The following is a 23,568-nucleotide window of genomic DNA, read 5'->3' as shown; positions in this document are numbered from 1 at the left end:
ACATAAAATTTCATTCAAACAAGATGTTATTTACTATTCTATTAATAAAAATATTTTTTTATACATAATTTTAGAGCAATAGAAAGATGAAATTTAAACATTTATCCATTGATTTTTTATATTTTAGAAAATTTGCAATGAACTAAAATGATAAAAGAAAAGTTTGAAAGGACTTTTACGGTTTTACCTTATATAGTAATTTCTAATCATGTCAGCAAACCTTTAAAAAGAGGAATGAAAATATCACAAATTTCCAAGAAAACCTTATCCATCAATATCATCATCCTCTCTCCCAAAACCCCAAACCCAAGCTCCACTCTCAGACAGTCAGACACTTCTTCTTCTTCCTCCTCTCCTCCAAACAAATGAAACAAACAAAATCAAAAACCACACTCATCATACTCCACAAAACAGCTTAAAACTCATAACACACCACCCAAAAAATGGCATTAACAACAGCCAAAATATCAGAATTGCCAATGAGGAGAAACCCATTCCCACTGACCTCCAACTCCAACTCCCACTCCCACTCTCACTCTCTGAACTTTCTCTTCTCCTCAGCCCCAAATCTGTCATTTCACATCCTCAAACCCTTCTCCTCTCTCAGAACCACCACACAACACAATAGCAATAGCCATAGCAATGGCAGAAGCAATACAACCCCTAGGCCTAGGCCTAGGCCTAAACCCAAGTCTTCACCCAAACCCAAATCCACCTCAGCTCCCTGGCTCAACAAATGGCCCTCTCACACTCCCCCATTCAAAAACGACGCCGTCGCCGATGTCGAAGACCGAGTCGAGACTCGCTATTTCGATAACAAAGTTAAAGGACACAGCGCCATCGAGAGAATCGTGCTCCGGTTGCGGAACCTAGGGTTGGTATCGGACGAAGAATTGGAGGAGACCGATGATGGAGTCGACGCATTGCCGCCGCCGGCCACCGGGGAAGAGAAATTGGGGGATTTGTTGCGGCGGGAGTGGATTCGGCCGGATTTTATATTCGAAGAGAGCGAGAATGGTTCCGACGAGGCGGTTTTGCCTTGGGAGAGAGATGGGGAGGAGGATAAGGTTGTGGAGGATGAGGAGAGAGCGTGGACGTCGAAGAGGAGAGCGAAGGCGCCTTCGTTGGCGGAGCTGACGATGGAGGACGAGGAGCTGAGGAGGTTGAGGAGGGTGGGAATGTATATTAGAGAGAGGATTAGCATTCCGAAGGCGGGTATTACTAAGGAGGTTTTGGAGAAAATTCACGCAAAGTGGAGGACGGAGGAGGTGGTTAGACTCAAGTTCCATGAAGTTCTTGCTCATGATATGAAAACCGCCCACGAGATTGTCGAGGTTTATTGCTTCTCTTTGTCCAAATTATTTCTAACCGTCCAAATTATTTCTAACCGTTCAAATTTGCATCATACATGTAATGTAGTATGTTTTAATTGCAACAATAGGATACACTGCTATTGAAATATGTCATGTGATTGTGTGATAAGTATTACGGGTTTTTTGTTATGTTAAAACAGCAAATTGGGGTGATTATATATTGTGGCGGTAATTTCATAATACATGCTTGTTGCCTAAGGCACATTGCACCAAAGCTTTTAGAAACCTGGCTCTAGTTTGAGAAATTAAAAAAAGGGGATGAGGATTTGATGAGTTCCTAGTGGTAAATCTTTATATATAATTTGTTCCAGAAATTATGATGTTTTACTTCGCTGAGTAGATTGATTTGTCTCTGGGTAGTACAAGGCCCTTCATTCTTAGTAATAGTTCTACCCACTACTGTTTATCTCATATCATTACATTTGGTAATTTTCGGTGTTTTCTGTTATTTATTATTTGAATATAAATGGGAAACATGTAACTGACTGCTTGTAGTGATGGTCAGCGACGGACGGGAGGGTTGGTTATATGGAGGTCGGGAAGTGTTATGGTGGTGTACCGGGGAAGTAATTATGAATGGCCTCCAAAATCCCAACCTGTTCATAGGGAAGCTGATGCTTTTTATGTTCCCGATGTTTCTTCTGCTTACGATTCCATCACAAAAAGTGGCAGTGATGAAAGTTCAAGTCCAGAAAAGATTGAGACTGCAAGTCCAGAAAAGATTGAGACTGCAGTGAGAATGCCAGACAGTCCTGTGAGCATAACCGAGGAAGAATCTGAATACAACAAACTACTAGATGGTTTAGGTCCTCGTTTTGTTGAGTGGTGGGGTACAGGAGTACTTCCTGTTGATGCTGATGTGCTTCCTCAAAAGGTTCCTGGTTACAAAACACCTTTTAGGCTCCTTCCCACTGGAATGCGATCACGACTGACCAATGCAGAGATGACTAATTTTAGGAAACTTGCAAAATCACTACCTTCTCACTTCGCCCTTGGTATTTTTCACCTTCTATAAGTACTTTTATTTAGTTTAGTATGTATATTTTTTACATTAAACTTTGTCCTGAACATCTTATGAAGGGAGAAATAGAAACCATCAGGGATTGGCATCTGCTATTATTGAGCTTTGGGAGAAAACTTTAATTGTGAAGATTGCTGTTAAACGGGGCATCCAGAATACAAACAACAAACTGATGGCTGAGGAACTAAAGGTGTGTTTTGTGCTGATCCTGCTCCAGCCATGATTTTTTTTTTTCCCTCTCCAATAACCATCAAGCATACTGTTTTTAAGTTTCATCTATCTTGCAGAATTTAACAGGAGGTGTCTTGCTGCTAAGAAACAAATATTACATTGTCATGTACCGTGGAAAGGATTTTGTCCCAACAAGTGTAGCTGCTGTTTTGGCTGAAAGACAGGAATTGGCTAAACGGGTCCAAGATGTGGAAGAGAAAGTGCGGTGTGGACCAGTGGGTGCAGTTCAATCGGATGAAGATGACAAACAGGCACTTCCGACAGGTGCAGCTGCTGCTTTGGCTCAAAGACAGGATTTGGCAAAACAGAGTCAAGTTGTGGAAGATAAAGTTCAGTGTGAAGCAGTGGATGTAGTTCAAGCAGGTGAAGATCAAGAGCAGGCACTTGCAGGTACTTTGGCTGAGTTTTATGAGGCTCAAGCTCGGTGGGGAAGAGAAATATCTGCTGAAGAGCGTGAGAAGATGATTGAAGAAGCTTCGAAATCTAAGAATGCTAGGCTTGTAAAACGAATTGAACATAAATTAGCCATTGTAAGTCTCTCTCTCTCTCGCTCTTTCTCTCTGAAAATTAAGTGCTTGAAAAGTATTGGCGTTATCTTGAGCCTAATAAATCCACTTGCTTTCCTAGAGGAACCAAAGATGGATAATAGAATAGGCTGTGTAGAATGTTCACTTAACTTTAATTTGCCAACTATTGGAAAAATATTCCACTGGCCTCTTCATTCTAATCCACATTTTCAAATTGACTTAAATGTCTTGTACTTTTAATATGCAAAGTCTATCTCTTGAGAAAGAATGTGAATTGCACCTGCGAATTTCCCAACTAAAGAGTTTCCGTATATAAACTGAGTAGCACTATTTGATTAATAACTCCAGGATTAAAATGCCATTTTCCATTTACCATGTTTCTGTTTTCATATTTGTTTAATTTTGGTATTTGGTTGTGTTAACAGGCCCAAATGAAAATGCTTAGAGCAGAAAAACTTTTAGCTAAAATTGAAGCTTCAATGCTTCCTGCTGGTCCTGATCATGATCAGGAAACAATCACTGAGGAGGAACGGGTGATGTTTCGCAGGGTTGGTTTAAGAATGAAGGCGTATCTACCTCTTGGTTAGTGATTCTCATTTTATTTGGTGAATTTTAAATCCTGAGTTCAAATGCTAATTGGTCTAAGTCATATGGATCAGGCATTCGTGGTGTTTTTGATGGTGTCATTGAGAATATGCACTTGCATTGGAAGCATAGAGAACTTGTGAAACTAATATCCAAACAAAAGACCCTTGCTTTTGTTGAAGACACAGCAAGGTTGTTGGAGTATGAGAGTGGGGGAGTACTAGTGGCAATAGAAAGAGTCCCTAAAGGATATGCTCTTATTTACTATCGTGGAAAGAACTATAGGCGGCCCATTAGCATAAGGCCAAGAAACCTATTAACAAAGGCAAAGGCACTAAAGCGTTCAGTGGCCATGCAACGACATGAGGTTCTATCTTTTATGTCGCCATTTTTTAAATAAAAATATACAACATTTGCTACTTCTGATTCTGGGACACGTCCTTAATATCACATCATATTTTAAATAACTATGCAGGCTCTTAGTCAGCACATATCTGAATTGGAGAGAACCATAGAACAAATGAAAAAAGAAATTGTAAGTATACTTTTCATATTGAAACCCCGCCCTTTTTTCTCTCTTGTAGATAAAAGTTGTACCGTAAGGCTCTTATTTGTTCCTTTTTGTGCTGAAATTTGTGAAACCTTGGGTTTGCATATTTCTTTACCAGCTAACATGGTTATTGAAATCACCTATTCTTGATTTGGATCTTCTACCCTGTGTGATGTTGCTGAAAGTAAGATCTAATTTGTTATTTGTTTTGGCGTATATGAACGTATAAGATATTTATGCCTTTTTTTAATTTCAAGAAGAATTCATATGAAAGTCAAATTATTATTCTTCTTTGAGGTTAATTCATTTTGGAGATGACCATTTTTCCTGAAACTGTTTATTAATGATTTGCCCATAGTATTGGAATATTTTTGAAGTTGACATTAGGATTAACTGATCTAACCAGTTGAAAAGTTTCCATTTTAACCTGTAAAATTGCCATATATAAACCTGAGATGCATGAAATTTTTGAATAAATGAAGGTCTACTGTCATGTGTCATTGGGTCAGTCATAAATAAAAAAATGTCGTACACATTGTAGGTAATTACCCCCAAGTTTTTTGGAGGTTGATTCTTGAACTCAAACCTGCGACCTATCACTTTTGGGTCAGTCATAAATACAAGATTAAAAGTTGTGTGAACCATTTGGGATTAATGCTTAACAGATTGTGGGAAGTTGGCTTGGGCATTCTAAAACCAGAAATAATAATCTTTCTCATCTCATGGGGGCTCTGTGATTTTTAGTTAAGATAAAATATGTGAGTTATTTTTCCCATAATATTTAGCATGCTTGCATTTATGTAGTTACGTTATTCATTATTCACTTGCTGGTGTATCAGTTTCCAGATCTTTCCCTTGCCTACTCCATCAATATCATAAAGACATGCACTTGGCCTGATATTAATGTTTGTAATATTTGATTTAGCCTTTATTAACAATGAAGTAAGCTAACAAGTCAAGGGAAACTTGGTTAGGTTTTTTACTAGAGAAATCAGTAGCAACAACTTTGAATTATAGATATCAAAAGAAAAATGTACAAAGTAGGTTTGATAAATTGTGATTCTTCTGGGATTTAATAATATATGCTGACACTAGTTGCTTAAATATGAAATTTTGTTAATTGACCTCATTTTTAACAACATTCTAATCAGTTTTTTTTCTTCCAAAAAGTCTCATCTGAGGGCAACTGAACTTTTTGTTGCTTATCCACAGGGTATTTCTCAAGATGCAGAGGATGGGAATTCCTGGAGCTCTGAGGATGCTAATGGACCTAACCAGATTGGCACTCTCTCAGAGTTCACCCAAGTGAGATATTTTTCTTTACACTGCCTACTACTACTGGTATTCTTATTTTTGGTTAAAATGGTGAGGAAGTGTGTCATTGAGGAGGGAGATTGGTGCAGACAAGATAATGATCTCCAATTATGCATACTTTTGGACGATGACACAAGATAGACAGACCAACCAGTGACCCAATAAATAGAACCTACTACTTTTTGGGCCTAAGACCTAATCAATTTAAATTCTAGGTTTTATTTACTTTATGTAGTTGGTTACCTTTTTTATTTTTTATTTTATTTTATTCCTTTTCCTTCTTGTTTAGTAGAATTAATATTGCTAGTTGGGATTGTTTCCTTTTCTTACTAGGATAATAAGTTTGGAATCTTATTTAAAGAATCTCGGGTATTGTTTACAACTTGTTTGAATAATAAAATTTAATGTTGGAGTTTCTTCCTTGCATAGCTTGGTGCGAACTCTAGGCAACCCTAAGTATTGATTCTTAGATTTTTTTTATGGGGGAGGCTTTAAGAGATATCTATTTTAATTTAATTCTATTTTATTTTGCAAGTCAATTGTATTTTTATTGGTCAAATGCATTTTATTTTAGGCCTTTGTATTTAATTAGCTTTATTAGTATTTTATTAGAGGCAAGGTTATTTCTATAGTTCAATAATTGGGCCCTTTCAAGTCAATTATGAATAGGGTTTTCCCATGTCAGTTAGAATTAAGGTTTAGTAGTCTATATAAGGAAAGTATTGTACACCTATGAAGTGACAATGGTTTTGATGAATAAAATTGATTTTGAAATCATTCCAATTGTTTGATGCTGACTCTAGCCAACCCTAGGTGTTTCCTCCGAGAGGTTATCTCTTTTACTTCCTGCTGATTCCAAGTACGCCTTGGTTCTCTATCTTTATTTTCGGGTTCTTTAATTTTTGCATTGCATTATTTTGGCTTGTCTTGCGTTAGTTTTGTTTTATCTTGCTTGGTGCTGATTTCCAAGTGAGGCTAGGCCTCAATTTCTAGGTGTATTTAAATTTTTCTGCTCTTGTTGATTCTCAATACCTTTGAGCACTTGTGCTGCACCAGAGATGGGCTGGTGTTGGATTCTTCAACTTGCTCCATAGAACTGCTTATTATATTATATTTTGTAACCACTGAAATATATATATTTCATGAGAATAAGATTTATATATTTATTATTATTTTTAAACTTGATCTCTTCTGCAGAGTGAGGATGAAGCTTCATGCATGACTTCTGGTGGTGAAGAAGATGATGGCATCAGTGATTGGGAAGATGATGAAGATGATGATGCTTGATATATTAAGTATTTGCTCTGTTCAAGAAGTAGTTGACAGTTCTGTCATTGCCGTTCGCCAATTGAGGTAATCATATTAAGTGTTATCAGATCACTTATACACTTCTCATCCTTAGCGTCGATCTGTTAGGGATATATATTCTTCCTTGGTCTATTAATACTAGAGTAGATGGAAGTCTTCAAGGCCATATATGAACTAATTTAATTTGAACTTCTTGGCCATATGTTCACACTATGATCCATATCCATTTAAAAAACAGGAGGCTTACGCTGTTTCTATTAAATTTTGGGATTCATTTTGGTGTCTGTGGTATGTTGGTTCTTAATGAATTCATAACTTGAGTGGAAGGAAAACTTCCAAGGCCATGAATGAAATAATTGGATTCTCTTTTATGGACCTGAACATTCACTCTGTATTTAATGTCCCGAAAAAGTGATCTCCGGTTATGTGATCCATTGTGGTCCCAATTTTAGTTTCTCACATGTCCAGTGAAACATTATTGTGCTTCTTGTCTGACCTTTGATCTTTTTGGATCAAAACTGTGTCTGCCTTGTCAGCTGTGGCTAACAAGCTTTTTGTTGAATAAACTGATTTGATCTCATTTTCTCTTTTTCTCCAGTTACATTTCCCCAGCAGGTAATTTGGTGTGGATGGCTTGCAACACAGCATGGGCAAATTTTCTTCTCATGTGCATTGACAGAGAGCTGGCGACTTTTGTACTCATTAACATTTCTCCATTAATGGAATTTTGCCGTAATTGCTCCAAAGGATTGGAGGTATGCCTGAATACCATATGCATGCAGTATGTCACTTGCACTACTTCATCCGGTGCAGCAAACTAGGCTATATATACTCCCCACCTGTTCTTTTACTATGCTCTTTGTCTATTCATCACTTTTATTATTAGCTCTAGCTGAAGCTTAGTAACAGGTTTCGCAAGGTCTGTTTAGCATGAGCCTGCCTTTCATTGGAGGAGCGTAATTTAGCACAATTGTATTAATGTCCTTGACCGCTATTTCTAAGTCAAATGTATTTCAAATTGTAAAAGCATTTCTGGTGGTAAAAATGTGAAAAATGACCACTATTTCAGCTGTATCTTATTGTCTTGATGACTAATCTGCTAGAGGTTTTTCCTCTCTGGTTCTCTGATGTGATAAAGTAGCTGTAACTTGTACTCATGACTTGATTTAGGGTGGGTTTGGATTGGGAGGCTGCGTCCTGCGTTTACGTTTGAGACTTTTTTTTTTTTTTTCCTGCCACATGTTTCAATAGGGACAGGTTCACTGTTCACACTGTGCGTGAACAGTAACTGCACAGTGGTGCACTGTTTATGTACTTTTTAGATTTTTTTTTTAAATTAAAAATGGGACCGCATCACTATTCACTCATTTAAAAATTATTTTGTTACAGTGTTTTCAGTTTTCAGTTGTATCCAAAGGACCCTTAATATCTTTGCACAGAAGTTTGAAGGGGATTTTCACCTATAAAGAACAAATGTTTGAAGGGGATTTTGTTGGCATAGAAGAATAAAAGTCTTTCAGCCTTTAATTAAGAATGCACTGAGAGTCAATAAATTAGTTAGATTTTGGTTTTATACATTTGGATAATTATGTAATATGCTCTTTTCTGATTAGCCCCTAACTTAGGCTCTTACAATTGAATTAATCTTATAGATTCCTCCCTAACCAACCCAAATGTCTTTCATGGATGTATTCTCCTACTCAATACAACACCTCACATAGGCCATAGCCCATTCCCAAATCACTTTAATAGTTTGAAGGATAGACGAGTGAACAGGTTCCACTCAATCCTAGAAAAAGACACATACACCTCCAGGTTGACGGTTGACGGTTGTGGCTTTGAGCTGGGGTTTAGAATACAAATTGCATGAGGCTTATCACCTACTACTGTCTTCTTCAAATGATATTCCATTTCCTTCTCTCAATTTTGCCTGTGTACGCTTGCGGATATGTGCACTTTCACTGAAACTTATAAAATGATCCACTTGATCAATCTTAGCAATTTCGTTGGCATATGAGTTGATGAGGTAAATGAGTTATTACAAATTCCCCCCCCCCCCCGGGTTCGCGTGGGGGTGGGGAAACTATGGACACAATCATTTTTACACAATTTATTGATTTGTGTGATTGAGAGTGATCAATGTAAAGTGGTGTGTTGCATAAGACAGAAAATATCAACTACTCACAAATCAACAAATTGTAAAATTGAGTGTGTGATTAAGGGTCCGTTTGGATAAAACTTATTACTGAAAACTAAAAACTGAAAATACTGTAGTAAAATAATTTTTAAATGTGTGAATAGTATTGTAGGATCTATTTTTAATAAAAAAATTGTTGAAAAAGTACATGAACAGTATGCGCACAGTGCGCACTTTGTCCCCCCAATAGCAGAAACGAAAAAAGAGAGAGGAGAAAACGCAAGCAATGAAAACGCAGCCACAAAAAGCTAGATCCAAACGCATTCTAATTGTATCTCTAAAAGTGAGTCATTTTCTTGTCTTTGATGAGGAAAATGAGTTATTACAAACCCCCCCCCCCCCCTCCTTTGGCGGAGAAACCATAGACACAATCATTTTTACACCCAATTTCACAATTTATTCAACGTAAAGTGGTGTGTCGCACAAGGCAAAAAATATCAACTACTCACAAATTAGCAAATTGTGAAATTGAGTGTGATTAATTGCATCTCTAAAAGTGAGTCATTTTCTTGTCTTTTATAGGCCAAATGACTTATTGCATGGAGAAGCAAAGATATTTTACATGCATGTATCATGTGTATAGTGAATACATTCACAAAATCTCTCTCTCTCTCTCTCTCTCTCTCTCTCTCTCTCTTTATATATATATAAGTACATTAACAAAACAAAGAAGGGTAAAATATTGTGACTATCCCTGATGTCAAATAGAGCAAAGACATTTCAAAATTAACCTACTTGATCCCTAAGCACAAACGACGTTAGAGTCTTGGTAGTAGATTACCTAAAATAAGGTAAGATATGAATATGGGTAACCAAAACCACAAACGCCCAAAAACCTACCCATATCAACTTACCTATTTTCCTCCCAAGATAGGTTCTAGTTACAGTTGCTCCCTATCTTAGGGAGCAATATTCATTCCCTAAATATTTAATTATTGTTGTTGTGTTATCACAAAATAAAGTGGGTGTTTTAAAATGTGAGAAGAATAATAATAAAATGAATGAAGAAATGAAATTAATATAAAATAGGGTTTTTAATAAAGAATATAATGTGGATGAAAAGAAAAAGTGGTTAGCTAAATCAGGAAAAGTAGTTTCTTATTGTAAAATAGAGTGAAATTTTAAGCAACATGCTACCATGTTCACAACGCTTTTAAACTCTATTCCAAAACTAACCGTTATATACAGAATATTATTACGTGTATCTTATAAATGTATCCACCTCTTGTTAGAGGATGGAAAGTGAATACATATATCGGATACTTGATAGATTTTCTCGTTACATGGTATTTCATTCCAGAGAGCGAGCACAAACTCAACAGGTGGACCCAACAAAAGTTGCTAAGCTTAGGGATATGGCTTAAGCTCATGTACATCTTATCAAAATTCAAAGCCTGACTGGTCTTTATCACGACCAGGGGAGGAGGCATTCCCATCCCATTCGACTCTCTAACAAGTTTTTAGTTTGAGGAGTTCATATTGCTTTCTACCGTATCATATTCATATACAGATGAATAAGCCAAGAGATACCTTTGGACTTTTTAGAGAGTCGAATGGGATGGGAATGCCTCCTCCCCTGGTCGTTAAACGCACCATTCATGCCATTATTTCAGTGGGGGCAATCCTTACGTGTGAAATCATTTGTGCCTACCTACTCTAGAAGATGTGGCGTTTAATGGTTTGCCAAAGAGTGAATGTATAAATTAATAATGGCTACAGAGGAAACTCTAAAAACGTGTGTTCATCCAATTTTTCAGTGATTTAATAAGATAAGTTAAATACAAAGGTAAATTAAAATTTTAAATTTAACTTCCACTAAATCCCATACACTCCCATCTAAAAAAAAAATCCACATTCTCTAAATTTCTAGTTTTTATAGTCTAAAACTATGCATAAAAAATAAGTTTATAAATTAAATAGTAAATAATATTAGATTGACAAGAAATTTGACATGTGTGTCAAGAACATGCAATTCAATTGTTAGATTTTTAAAATATGAGACAATGTTAATTTTTTTTTATAGGAAATATAATCCTTGACTATAACCAAGTTTTGTAACAAACTCTATCCTTTGCAATGATAACATATATATATATATATATATATATATATATATATATATATATATATATATATATATATTAAAAAATAAAAAATAAAAAATAAAACCAAAAACAAAAGAGAGTAAGAGACTACTAACTCATTAATCATAATAAAAATATAGGAAGTTTCTGATAATTACACAAAATATGTAACCACCATATTCTGCATCTGATGTCTAGTAGAAGCTAATATACCAATAGATAAGAATAAAGAGCCTCGTGATTTTGGAGCAAGTAGTCCCTAACTCGTGTGATGTATGTGGTAGTTCAACAAAAGTTATATACATTGATCATGAATCGCCTCTATAATAGACTGCCAAATAAACTTGAGTGGCAACATATTAGGATGATTAAAATTTAAATTTCTTAAAACCTATCATACTGATAGATTTTTTTCATGAACTGGTCTCATGTTAAGGATTATAAACAATCAGGAATCTTTGAAGGAAATTTTAAACAAATATTACACAGCAAAAAACTTAAGATTTTGTTGTATGCACTACGCAATTATTTAGATCTTTAAGTAAATTATATTTCGTCTATTTCAGCTGCCTCCTGATTTTAGCAAGCAATATTGGAAAGTTGCAGTTTAAGAGAGGAAAAAAAAAAAAATGCTAACATCAGTTTTTTTTTTGATGAGTCCAACGCCAATACTCAACCTTCCTTGCTTTTTCCCTCCCAACTGTAACCTTTGATGAGTTTTGGTGAGGGAAAATTCGGCTATTGAACTTGAACAATTCTTTACACCATCTTGAGATGTTGTAAAAGCGGAAGCCTTAATACCAATTTGTTGAGAATAGCAGAAGCATGAATATCAATTTTTGTGTGTATCCAAATAAAGTTTCACTATTAAAATAAAGAGATTACAAATGTGGTACCAAAAAGCTTTCACAAAACCTAGACTCCAAATACATCTAAAAGAGCTCTCAATCACCAAAAACACCAAAAACACGTGACTAGATAAACCTGAAAATCTCTATAACAAAGTCAAGCCTTAGAACTCTATACAAAATAACAGAGAATATAAAAAACCTATTTTAATATTGCGGCACTCATACCACTCAACAATAGCCGCTTAACTAGCGTGGACGGTGGACCTTGTGTCGTAGAGTATAATACAAACTCCACCTAGAAGTAGAATTGCTTAATTAAGTCGGCAAAACAGTCCAATTAGTACTAGGACTTGGTCAATTCCTTTGACCAAATTAAAAGCCACGTAACAACATGGGATAAATCTGTAGTCATCTCATTTTCACTAGTGCTTCTGTATCTATCATCAAGTGACATCTTTTTTTTTTTTTTCCTATCATTTGCAATATAATCCCCCTCATTTCTCAGCCTGTTTGCAGAATATTAGGGTTCCTTTTTTTGAAGAGCTTAATGATCCTTGGTTTATTGTCATCAATATTGCTTTAAAGAACCAAATTTAGAATGCTCTTGCGAGAAGTCATAAATAAATCTTTTTTCTTTGGTAAATTTCCCCAGTGATCCTTCTATATGCATCGTGCAAATAGTAATAAGTAATGGAATCACTTAGAGTTCAACAAAATATCAAGCTAAAAAGTTCCTGACCAAAATTTTGGCTTCCTAAATGGTTCATAAGGTTATTGGTATGATTTTCAAGTTCAACAAACAAAGCTCCTCCACCTAGGAGAGTCAATGACTAACTCAAAAAATTTATCTTAGAGCATTTGCAGCAGTGTAGCTAAATAGCTATATAGTTATTTTAGCTACACCAAAACACCAAAAATCCCCTTGCAGCAATGGAGGTATAGTTAAAATTTTTAGCTTAATTGCTATAGTGCACATGTATAGATACATGAGCACTGTAGCTCAAAGCTAAAAGAAAAAAATAATTTTTTATTCTCATTTTTATTAAAATATTATTATTATTATTATTATTATTATTATTTTCTTCTTTTCTTCTCAGAACTCTCAACTCTCTCTCTCTCAACTTTCAGACATCTCACGTCACCGCCCCTCGACCCACGCCGCCACAAACCCAACTCGCCTGCCCAGCTCCGACCCACCCCTCACGCAAAGCACAACCACTCAATTTGATTTCCACGGCTCCACCGCTCTCCACATCGATTCAAACAAGCTCCAACCACCAATTCAAACTGCAACAACAAAATCCACACCGATTTAAAATGCAAAACTCAACAACTGAAACCCAAGCAAAACACAACCAACAATTTGATCTCCATGGCTCCACCACTCTCACCGATTCAAACAAGCTCCAGCCACCGAAATTGATTCAAAAACCCACCACTGATTCAGCAACCCATGCCGATTCAACCCACCTCTGAAACCCAGCCATCGATTCAACTTCACTGGAATTGAAACCCAGCCAACACACCTCTAAAACCCAGCCGATTCAAACCACCTTTGCAACCCACGCCGATTCAAGCCACCGATTCAACCCACCTCTAAAACCTAGCTAATTCAAACCACCACTTTAAACCCAGTAAACACCGATTCAACCCAACCAAAAACAACCGAGTGAAGAGAAAAAAAAAATAGAGAGAAAAGGAGAGACAAAGAAATTGAAAGATAGTCAGAGAAGAGGGAGAGTTAGAGAAGAAAGGGAGAGATAGAATAAAATATTAGACGATAATAGGCCGATTGAGAATTTTTTTTTTTAGTCCAAAGATAAATTTGTATATATATAATTTTGGGTTAAAACAAAATATTATTGTTACTCTAGTTTCTTATTTGCTATCATGATGATTGAGAAATTGTTTTAGTAAAAAAAAAAAAGTATAAGTATAATTTGGGGTTAAAAAAATCACTTGTTAACACTAGACGATTATTTACTATCATGTGCCCGTGGCGGCAGAAGAGTCGGTGACGGTGGCGTTGGCGGTGGAAGAGTCGATAACTGTGGCGGTGGTGTTGGCGGTGGAAGAGTCAGTGGCGATGGAAGAGTCAGTGGCGGTGGCGGCGATGGCAGCGGTAGAGGTGGCGGCGATGGCAGCGGTAGCGGTGGAAGAGTCGGTGGCGGAGGCGATAGCAGTTGTGATTGTTGTTTATTGTAGTAGATATATTATTTTATTGTGATGTTTATATTATTTTATTGTGTTGAAAGATAAAATAGATCCACTGCTACAACATATTTTGTAAAGTGAATAAATAAAATAGATAAAGTAACTTTTTGTAGAGCTAAAAAGTTAAATTTTTAACTCCTCTTATGTGATGGTTTTATAAAATATTTCTTTTATAATATATAACAGTGCCCAAGAAAGAATAAAAAATAAACACACGACAAACCACCGGGCCTTGTGGCCTGGTGGTACCCGGTTAACATGTAACCTTTGAGCTCAGGGGTTCGAACCCCTATAATTACCTAGCAAAAAAAAAAAAAAAAACACGACAACACAACACATGTAGGGTCCACTAGTAGAGAAGTTATTCCCTACCCTGTTCCCGTTGCATATTTCTTCTCCCTCATGTGAGGGTAGACCCCACATCTTCTCCCGTTGCAGACCTTTTTAACTCGTCAAACTTCACTTCAGAATCAGATGTATCTGTGTGCGTATCAATCAGAGTCATTTTGATAGTTGGGTATTCTGTGGGGAAGAATTGGGGGAAGGAGTGAACAGGAAAATATCTGCAGCATCAACCAGAGCTCAGCATTCAGCTCATACGAAAAAAGCCAAGCAAAACTGTTCCTTCAAAGCTTCCCTCGATCAGGTGGGTACCTTTTTATCCTTTTCTTTTTATTTGATTTGGATGCTGTTAAACTTTAGATGTGCCTTATTTATTTTCATCGTATCCATAGGAACCATAACGTTATCTTATCTGGCTCGCTCGCTCTCTCTGTTTAACATTTGTCATTGCAAAAATGTCGGATAACACACAAACTAAAATTGTATTCTTAGTGTGTATATAAATTACACTTTGCTCATTGCCTAAAATATATTTTGCCTACCTGCCTTTCTATGGTTTAAAAATTGTCTCATATTATTTATCCCTATTAAAAACACGAGTAAATTTGCATTTTTGCTAACTTTTACGCCTCTCATTTCTAAACATAAAAAACTGAAAACTCTAAGTAAAAGTTAGATTTTGTAAAAAATACGTTTGAAATCAATTGTGAATATTATATATGCTTCATAGCCTACCAAGTCAAAGGGTGTTGAAAGTCGTGAAGAATATAGGTTACCTCAATACTGATGATCTTGCTACATTAATTCACGGATGGTCTCTTCTTTAAGTCCTGGGAAATCAGATTGATCATACAACAAAGTTTCCGCTGGTTTGTAAGCTCCTTAACGAATATCTCCTTCCTCTTTATCTCAAATCAGAATCTACATGATAAAAATACAGGCAACGGCCCAAGCCTGCTAATTGTATTCAGTTGTTAATTGGAGAAGAGAAACTAACAAGGATATCCAATACTGAATGATACATGAGCTACTCGAGCAACTAACAAGAATATCCAATGCTGAATGATTTTTACATAAGAAGAGAATTCATCATGTTTGTTGAGAGCCATCATTACAACCTTGGTCAACTCATAGAGCAATACTGTGATCAAATTGCCAGCACCAAAAATTTAAACCCAACCCCCAAAAGACAAGCTTAGAGAGGACAATGAAAGATAAATGACAAGTGTACTTAGAGCAGTGAGCTGAACTCTTCATTTCCCATACTTCTTTCTCAATCTTTCCTTGACGAAAGATTGTTGAGGGGCAATGTTGACATAAGAGAGATGCACACCAGCAGCAAAAAGAGCAGCACCAGAGACGAAGCATGCCACAGTCATCAACAATTTCTTGGGTGTTGAAGGAAAGTACAGCACCATTTCCTCAATTATCTACGTGCAAAGGGAGAAGATTCAATCAAATCTAACCAGCTCACATACATAAAACTGCAATCTTTCATCGATTGAAAAGAAAATTAAATCTTATAGATCTTAATGTTATAAAACCTAGCTTTTAAATCTTCTTTTCTCGTGATTTTTTAGTTTTTTATGTTTTGAGGGGAGATATATAAAATGGATGCAAAAATACAAATTTATTCCTATTTTTAACATATGTGCATAACTAGAGACAAACATAACTAATTTCAGGTAGGTAAAGTATCAATTTTTAAACTGCAGGTAAAAAGAGTGTTTTTCGGGCAAACTACAGGTGGAAAAAATATAATTTCCCCATATATATATATGCTTTGACCAACATATTATTTTAGTTCCTAAATTTTACCAAAATTCAATTTTAGTCCCTAAACTATAGAAAAATTCAACTTTTTTTTTTTTTAATTTTTTATCGAAAATGTTTCACTTCTTGCACCTAAACTTTAAAAAATAAATTAGAACAGGGAAGAGATTTCAAAGCAACACTCCAATCTAGTAAAGTATGAAAAAAGACATCTCTCAAAGCATCTTGCATTCCATTCTTGCCAAAGACACCACATAATGCAATGCGGCACAACCCTCCAAAAAACTATATTTTGATATCTACCAAAGGCACCTTACAAAAGCTGCTAAAAATTCAAGGACACTTTGTGGCATTACCCAAAGGAGACCAAGCAAACTCCACACCATTGTCCATAACTCATATGCTATGAGACCGTGAAGTAGAAGTTGGTCCACCGACTCCCCACTCCGTTTACACATATAACACTATTTTACAACAATAATACATCTCTTCCGTAAATTATCAGAAGGCAAAATCTTCCCTTGGGTAGCAATCCACAAAAAGAAAGCTATTCTATGAGGAACCTTCGAATTGTATGGCATCACAAATCATGCCAAAATTTCACTCAAGTACCATCACCTATATCGAATTGTATAAACTAAGAAAAAGTCGACCACTCATATCTTATGAATTTCCAGAGACTTACACCATGACAACCCTTTCGTACATTAGCCACCCCATTCACTCCCGTACTTCACCTCTATGACCCTCCTCCATAGATGATCTCTCTCAGTCCCATATCTCCACAACTATTTTCCTAACAATTCTTGGTTGAATCTTCTCAAGTTCCAAACACCCAATCCTTCAAACTGCAATGGTTCACAAATCTGAGCCCAATTAACCAAATGGAATTTAGGTTCCTCACTAATTCCACTCCATAAGAAATCCCTTTTAAGTTTCTCTAATCTCTATACAGGTAGCCACCTCCATTGGAATGAAAACAATTCAAAGGAAGAAAGTGGGAAAAGTCGAAAGAATGGTTTTAATTAAAGTTATCTTCCCCTTTTTATTGGAAACTTACTTTAAAGTTGTGTGTCTTGTTTGAATTTTACTTTTGATTTGAATTGGAAATCTATTTGATGGAAAGAAAAGATTTTTATTTGATCATTTGAAACAACTTGGTCTCTCTCCCCCTTATGTTATAAGTAGCATGATGGAGGATTTTGTTTCCTTCAAGTGGTATCTGTTTGCTTGGTGACATTAATTCACATTGGATTGGAGGATGAGGTTGAGGCATCAAAACTTATTGAGTGAGTAGTTGTCAAATCAATATATAAAGAGACCTGGAGTTCAATCCCCGCCTATACCAAAAATTGATTGGTGTCTTGGTCTGATGATAAAGAGCTATCATCAGGAGCGGACACTATAGGTTGAAACTCTCTCAAAAATATTTTTTGATAATTTATTATTATTTGGTAAGTAATGATATTTTTATTGGGAAAAGACCACTTAAAGAATTACAAAGAAAATGTATTATATAAAGAAGTGTAGTGAATCTTCCAATTCATCTATGGAATTACTATTGTTAAAACTCCACACATACATGACACCAATCAAACAGAGATCTAATAAACAATGCTATCAATTGAGTCACCGAATTTTCAATATCCTCCAAAATACAATGATTCCTTTACCTCCACAATTTCCACATAAATCACAGAGGGACTAAACTCCAAATATCCGATGAATGTTTGTCAACCCAATTCCTTCAACCAAACAAAAGATCAATGACCTTTTCTGGTAACACCCATTGAATCCTAAAAGATCTAAAACAAAACTCCACAAATCACAAGCAACTCATGTCGCTGGAATAGAATGTTTCTTAATTAAGCTGGCATTGGTGTTTTATTTTCATTTTTTGAATTGATGCTAGAGAGGCCTTTTCCAAATCTTGACTATGGATTTCAAAGCAACCATACTTCTATAGTTAATGTGAGTTGTCAACCTAGTATATTGTTCTCGTAATCTGCAGCGACTGCAGGCAGAACTTGTTCTAAATAAATATGTTGCAAAATATATATATATATATATATATATATATATATATATATATATATGCAAGTCCTTTACTAAAATTTTTGTGCTCAGACTCATGGAGTTTAATGCGTTGATTAATATTTTTTGTCACCATGATTTAGTATAACGTTGATCAACACTTCAGGGATGTTGAAGAGAGCTGTAGTGTTGATTTTTGTGGCGTTTCTGGCATGGGCTTATAAGTCAACCCAACCTCCTCCACCCAAGATATGTGGTTCTCCAGATGGTCCCCCTGTTACAGCAACAAGAATCAAACTTAGTGATGGAAGGCATTTGGCATACAAAGAACATGGTGTGCCTAAAGAAACAGCCAACTATAAAATTGTCTATGTCCATGCTTTTGATTTTTGCAGGCATGATGCTGTCATCGCCAAAACACTATCTCCGGTACTTATCCAGTGGTTGTTATATATACATATAAATATGATATTCTTGGACTTGGTATCATTTGAATCAATGGTTGGTTCTTTCAGGAAATTGTTGAAGAGTTGGGGATCTACATTGTGTCTTTTGACAGACCTGGTTATGGGGAGAGTGATCCTAATCCAAAGCGAACAGTGAAGAGCATGGCTTTGGATATAGAAGAGCTTGCTGATCAATTGGGATTGGGATCAAAATTCTATGTAATTGGTTTCTCAATGGGTGGGCAGGTGCTTTGGAGTTGCCTCAAGTACATTCCTCACAGGTATGATTTACCCTAGCTATGTAAATAAAGGGTAGTGTTTGTTACACACACCCATATATACACACAGTTACACGCTAATTTTTTAAACTGAAATCATGAACTGAAGTATAGTTTCACACACACTGTTGCACACTAATTTTTTGAATTGAAATCTTGAATTGAAGACATGATTTCAAAACTGAAATCATGTTTTCAACTCCCAATTTGAGTTTAAAAATTGTGTGTCATGGTGTGTAAGAGGGTTTGTGTAATAGGTTTTATCCATAAATAAATGCTAGATAAGAGAATAACATGAACAGCTACATTTGCCACTTTATGTGCGGTGCCTTTTCTCTTACTTGTGGGGTACTTGGAACACTAACAGGTTAGCAGGGGCAGGACTTTTAGCTCCAGTGGTTAACTACTGGTGGCCTGGTTTTCCCGGAAACTTATCTGGTGAAGTCTACAACCAGCAGCTTTGGCAAGATCAATGGACACTTCGTGCTGCTCACTACACTCCTTGGCTTACCTACTGGTGGAACACTCAAAAATGGTTCCCCTCTCTTAGCGTTGCAGCTCGTAGTATGGATATTCTTTCTCCCCAAGACAAAGAACTCATGGCAAAGCTCTCTGACAGAGAAAACTACATGGTTAGCATCTAATTTTCATACAGGTTGCAAGTTCAAAATTTTTATTTCATTAATCCAATTTTCATATGAGGTGCATATATATCTTTATTTTAAAAGTGAAGTTGCAAATTTATCTATAACAAAACTTAGAAATTTAATAGTAATTCTGGTTCTTAAAGTCTATGAAGTTTTATGATTATCCTGATCTGCTGTACTATTAAAATGCAAAGCAAAATTTTAAGCTTTTCTGCTGACAAATACGTCTATTAAAGACTACAGTAACGGTTGCCTGATTTCTGTACATAATTAGTATTAGAATTTACTGCATACCACAATGATATATTGGTCACAAAAGGCTGTGAAAGGACACCATAAACTTTGAATATCTTATTACTTTCTAAATCTATAGCAATTAGGAGTGAAGGTGTGACTCCTTAACAGCATGCGTTTGGTTAGGCTTTGTTATTTTCTAATTTCATTTTGTGCTTAATGGTTTGAGTTATGAATTTCATGATTTAATATAAGAACATTCTGCATAACAAATTAAAATTTGTTTGGCATTTGTGATGGCTTCAATTGAATAAATAAATGCTGTGGATTGGATAAGATCCCTAGTCACATCAATTTTGCATGCCTGGAGATATTGCTAGGCACCATTAGAGTAATGTTATGGTTCATACTTCATATGGAGTAAAATTGATAATGGGTTTTCATTGAAACTCTACTAACTTATGACAAATAAAGTTTAGGCTTGAAATAATGGCTTAGAGGATTAGTTTATAGAGAGTTAAAATGAGAGAACCAAATGCTCTGCACTTCTTGTTCGTTGGGATTGACGTTTGGCCTTCCCTGTACAGATTTCTTTCGTCTTTTTACTAAAATTTCATTAAGTACATAGTGACAGTTTTCATTGGGAAATATCTTTGTGTGGTGTGCACTATATCTTTATGTCTCCTCCTATAACCCCCTGAGATTTGGTGTTTTTTCATGGACTCTATGATCGCTAATGACATTCTCTTTCTCTTGAGAATCGTGGTTGTATTGTTTATTTTCCCCCTGGTTTGTTTGGTTATAAAACTAATGGCTGCGAAGGATCTCTAAGAGCAAATATAAACTGTAAAAGAATTATGAACATTAAGAACTGAAATGCCACCACCTTTTCAGTAAACAAAAAAAACAAAAAAACAAAAACAGTCATTCACCTCCCAAAGTGAGGAAACTAGACTTGGAAGTAGGGGTTGACTAAGTAATCCTTAGTTTAGTTATGCATATTGGTAATTGATTCGAACATAGTTGCAGAGTATTGTAATAACAACCTTGGAATTTGAAAATGCAATGAACATCTCTCTTGTATAAAGATGTGCTTAAGAAATTCGGGTGCACCACTAATAGGAACAGAGTTTTGAGATAAGATTAGGCTTTCAACTCCTTTTCTCAGCCAAACTTAAGGTTTGATTAACTGATTAAACCATCTTATACGACAAAAGTTTAAAGGAAATTTGTGTTATGTTAGAGGTTTTCTTTTCAGTTCTTTTATTTATTTATTTTTTCATGTAAATCTACTCTCTCTCTCTCTCTCTCTCTCTCTCTCTCTCTCTCTCTCTCTCTCTCTCTCTCCCATTTTTTTAAATGGGCCAATTGATATGGATGTAAAAGCATATCTTGTTGATACTATAATCAACATATTTCTCAGGTTCAATTTCCATGAAGTGCATGAGTAACTAATAGGGGAAAAAAATCTTTAAATGTTCTTAATTTCTAAGGGTGTATTTGTATAAATTGTTGAAAAACTGTGTTTTGAGTTTAAAATAAGCATTTGTAAAAAAATGTTTTTTTAAACTCCCAAAACGTCTAACCAAACGAACCCTAAATGTGGCTTCTCAGGCACAGGTAAGACAGCAAGGAGAATTTGAGTCCCTCCATCGTGACCTGATTGTTGGATTTTCTGCTTGGGAGTTCAGTCCTATGGATTTGGAAAACCCATTTCCAAACAATGAAGGTTCTGTCCACTTGTGGCATGGAGATGAAGATTGGATTGTGCCTGTTACACTGCAACGATACATTGCCCAACAGTTACCATGGATTCACTATCATGAGCTTCCGGGAGCTGGGCACTTTTTCCCATATGCTGATGGAATGGGTGATACTATCATCAAGGCAATTTTGAGAGGGGAGAAGTAACCTCAGTGGCAAAGTCAAGAAATTTTTCTAGAGAATCAGGCTAAATATAACAAAATTCTCAAGTTAAAAATAAATAAAAGGTTGACGAACCCAAATAAGTACTTTATTTCATATATTAAAATTTTAATTAATAAAGTTATGTCCTGTACTCTTTCATTGTGATAAAATAATTTATTAATTGGTTCTAAGCCAAATATTCTGATCATCTCTCTTTTTTATGTATAGAGTTAAACAATCACTCACAAACTCATTTGATATTCGTGAGTTCTATATTTATATGACCTAGTTTTAAGATGTGCTCGATGGATTTCAATGGGTTGATTAACTTTTTTATTTTTTATTGATAGCGCATTGATTAGCATAATACTTTTATATTGGTGGTCATAATTTAGGATCACATGAAGTAGTAGTTTTTGAGTTTTTAATATATTCTCTCTTAAAATATCCATTAATTATAATGGATGATGTTCCAATAAGTTATCCACATTTTGGAACTTAAAATATTAAAATTTTTAAACAAGTTAAATAACAATTATATATATATATATATATATATAGAACAAAATTAAATTACTCGCAACATCCCAAAAAAAGTTTATATAGAACAATTCAAACCATTGCATGGTTGATTTTGCTCTTTATTACCAGATCAAGACATCAATTGGTATTTTGATGTAAGTGGAAATTAAATTTCAAATATCTTATTCAATCATTAAAAACTTTACTAGTTGAGTTAACTGGAATCCATATTATAATTATTTTTATTACATAAACTCAATCACAATATTATTAATTATTTTTATTACAATCTCCTTCCACGACATCTTTGGGGTTTGTAGGTGTTTTTATGTTAAAGGGTTGAGGGTTGTGGTGGTTTGGAAAGTTAGGCCCAACCCACTATTTCAACAGGACCTTACCTTAGGCCAAATTATACACAAGCCCAACATCCAAAGAGTAAAGACAATAACTATTTAACAAATACATGTAAGTTAACTCGCAAATATTAGTGCACGTTTTATAGATCACCTAAGTGAATGTCTTATAGCAGAAAGATTGGCTATAATGGTTGGGTTAGTTACAATAGAAATATTTAGTCAACAAGATAACTAATTTGGTAAATATGGTAGTATGGTAGATGATACAGTGACATATAAAAGTGATACGGCAAGAAAATATAAAATGACAAGTCTTCTTGCAAAAGTGAGCCATAGAGGACCTAAACCCAACTTGAACAACCTTATTGTTGGACTATACCATCAAAGTTGTGCATTATGGGGGAATGGGCCTAGATGGCTATTGTTGCTACTTCTGGGATTTTAAAGAGTGAGTTTGTTGAAGAGCTCTCTGTTATTTCTCTTTCAGTTCTCTTTGTTTTCTTGCCTTGGGTCATTGTCCCTTTTACATTACGGCTACTGTTCCTTTTTATATTGGGCTATCCCTATGAGATTTCTCCATTTTACCCCTATGGCTCACCAATCATTCTTGTTTGGTTACTCGGCCACCACTTACTCTAGGCATGCCCAATACCTTCTCTCCCTTCCACTACCTATTCCATGAAAAGTTCTAATTCATTTGGTTCTACTGTGAGCCCTTCCCTCTCCCTTGGACGGATAAATCCATGGGTCTTTCACTACCTATCTCCTCGGCA

General features: G+C 35.6%; 2 protein-coding genes across 2 annotated transcripts; both read left to right on the top strand.

The window, feature by feature from the left end:
* The first annotated feature begins 264 nt into the window (after positions 1-264).
* LOC142631630 (CRM-domain containing factor CFM3, chloroplastic/mitochondrial) lies at positions 265-7,983 on the top strand. The gene is made up of 10 exons (XM_075805843.1): positions 265-1,334; positions 1,879-2,368; positions 2,454-2,584; positions 2,682-3,155; positions 3,578-3,734; positions 3,812-4,104; positions 4,213-4,272; positions 5,500-5,592; positions 6,799-6,954; positions 7,508-7,983. The coding sequence occupies exons 1-9, from the start codon at positions 444-446 to the stop codon at positions 6,886-6,888; spliced, it is 2,679 nt and encodes an 892-aa protein (XP_075661958.1). The 5' UTR covers positions 265-443; the 3' UTR covers positions 6,889-6,954; positions 7,508-7,983.
* Positions 7,984-14,726: 6,743 nt separating this feature from the next.
* Positions 14,727-22,223, top strand: LOC142633150 (uncharacterized). The gene is made up of 5 exons (XM_075807421.1): positions 14,727-14,901; positions 18,571-18,833; positions 18,920-19,131; positions 19,496-19,760; positions 21,624-22,223. Exons 2-5 carry the CDS (start codon positions 18,573-18,575, stop codon positions 21,918-21,920), a joined length of 1,035 nt encoding a protein of 344 aa, XP_075663536.1. The 5' UTR covers positions 14,727-14,901; positions 18,571-18,572; the 3' UTR covers positions 21,921-22,223.
* The last annotated feature ends 1,345 nt before the right edge of the window (positions 22,224-23,568 follow it).

Source organism: Castanea sativa, chromosome 4, assembly GCF_040712315.1.
Source record: "Castanea sativa cultivar Marrone di Chiusa Pesio chromosome 4, ASM4071231v1".
In the NCBI taxonomy this organism is placed as follows: Eukaryota; Viridiplantae; Streptophyta; class Magnoliopsida; order Fagales; family Fagaceae; genus Castanea; species Castanea sativa.
This window is presented reverse-complemented; position numbering and strand designations above follow the sequence as displayed.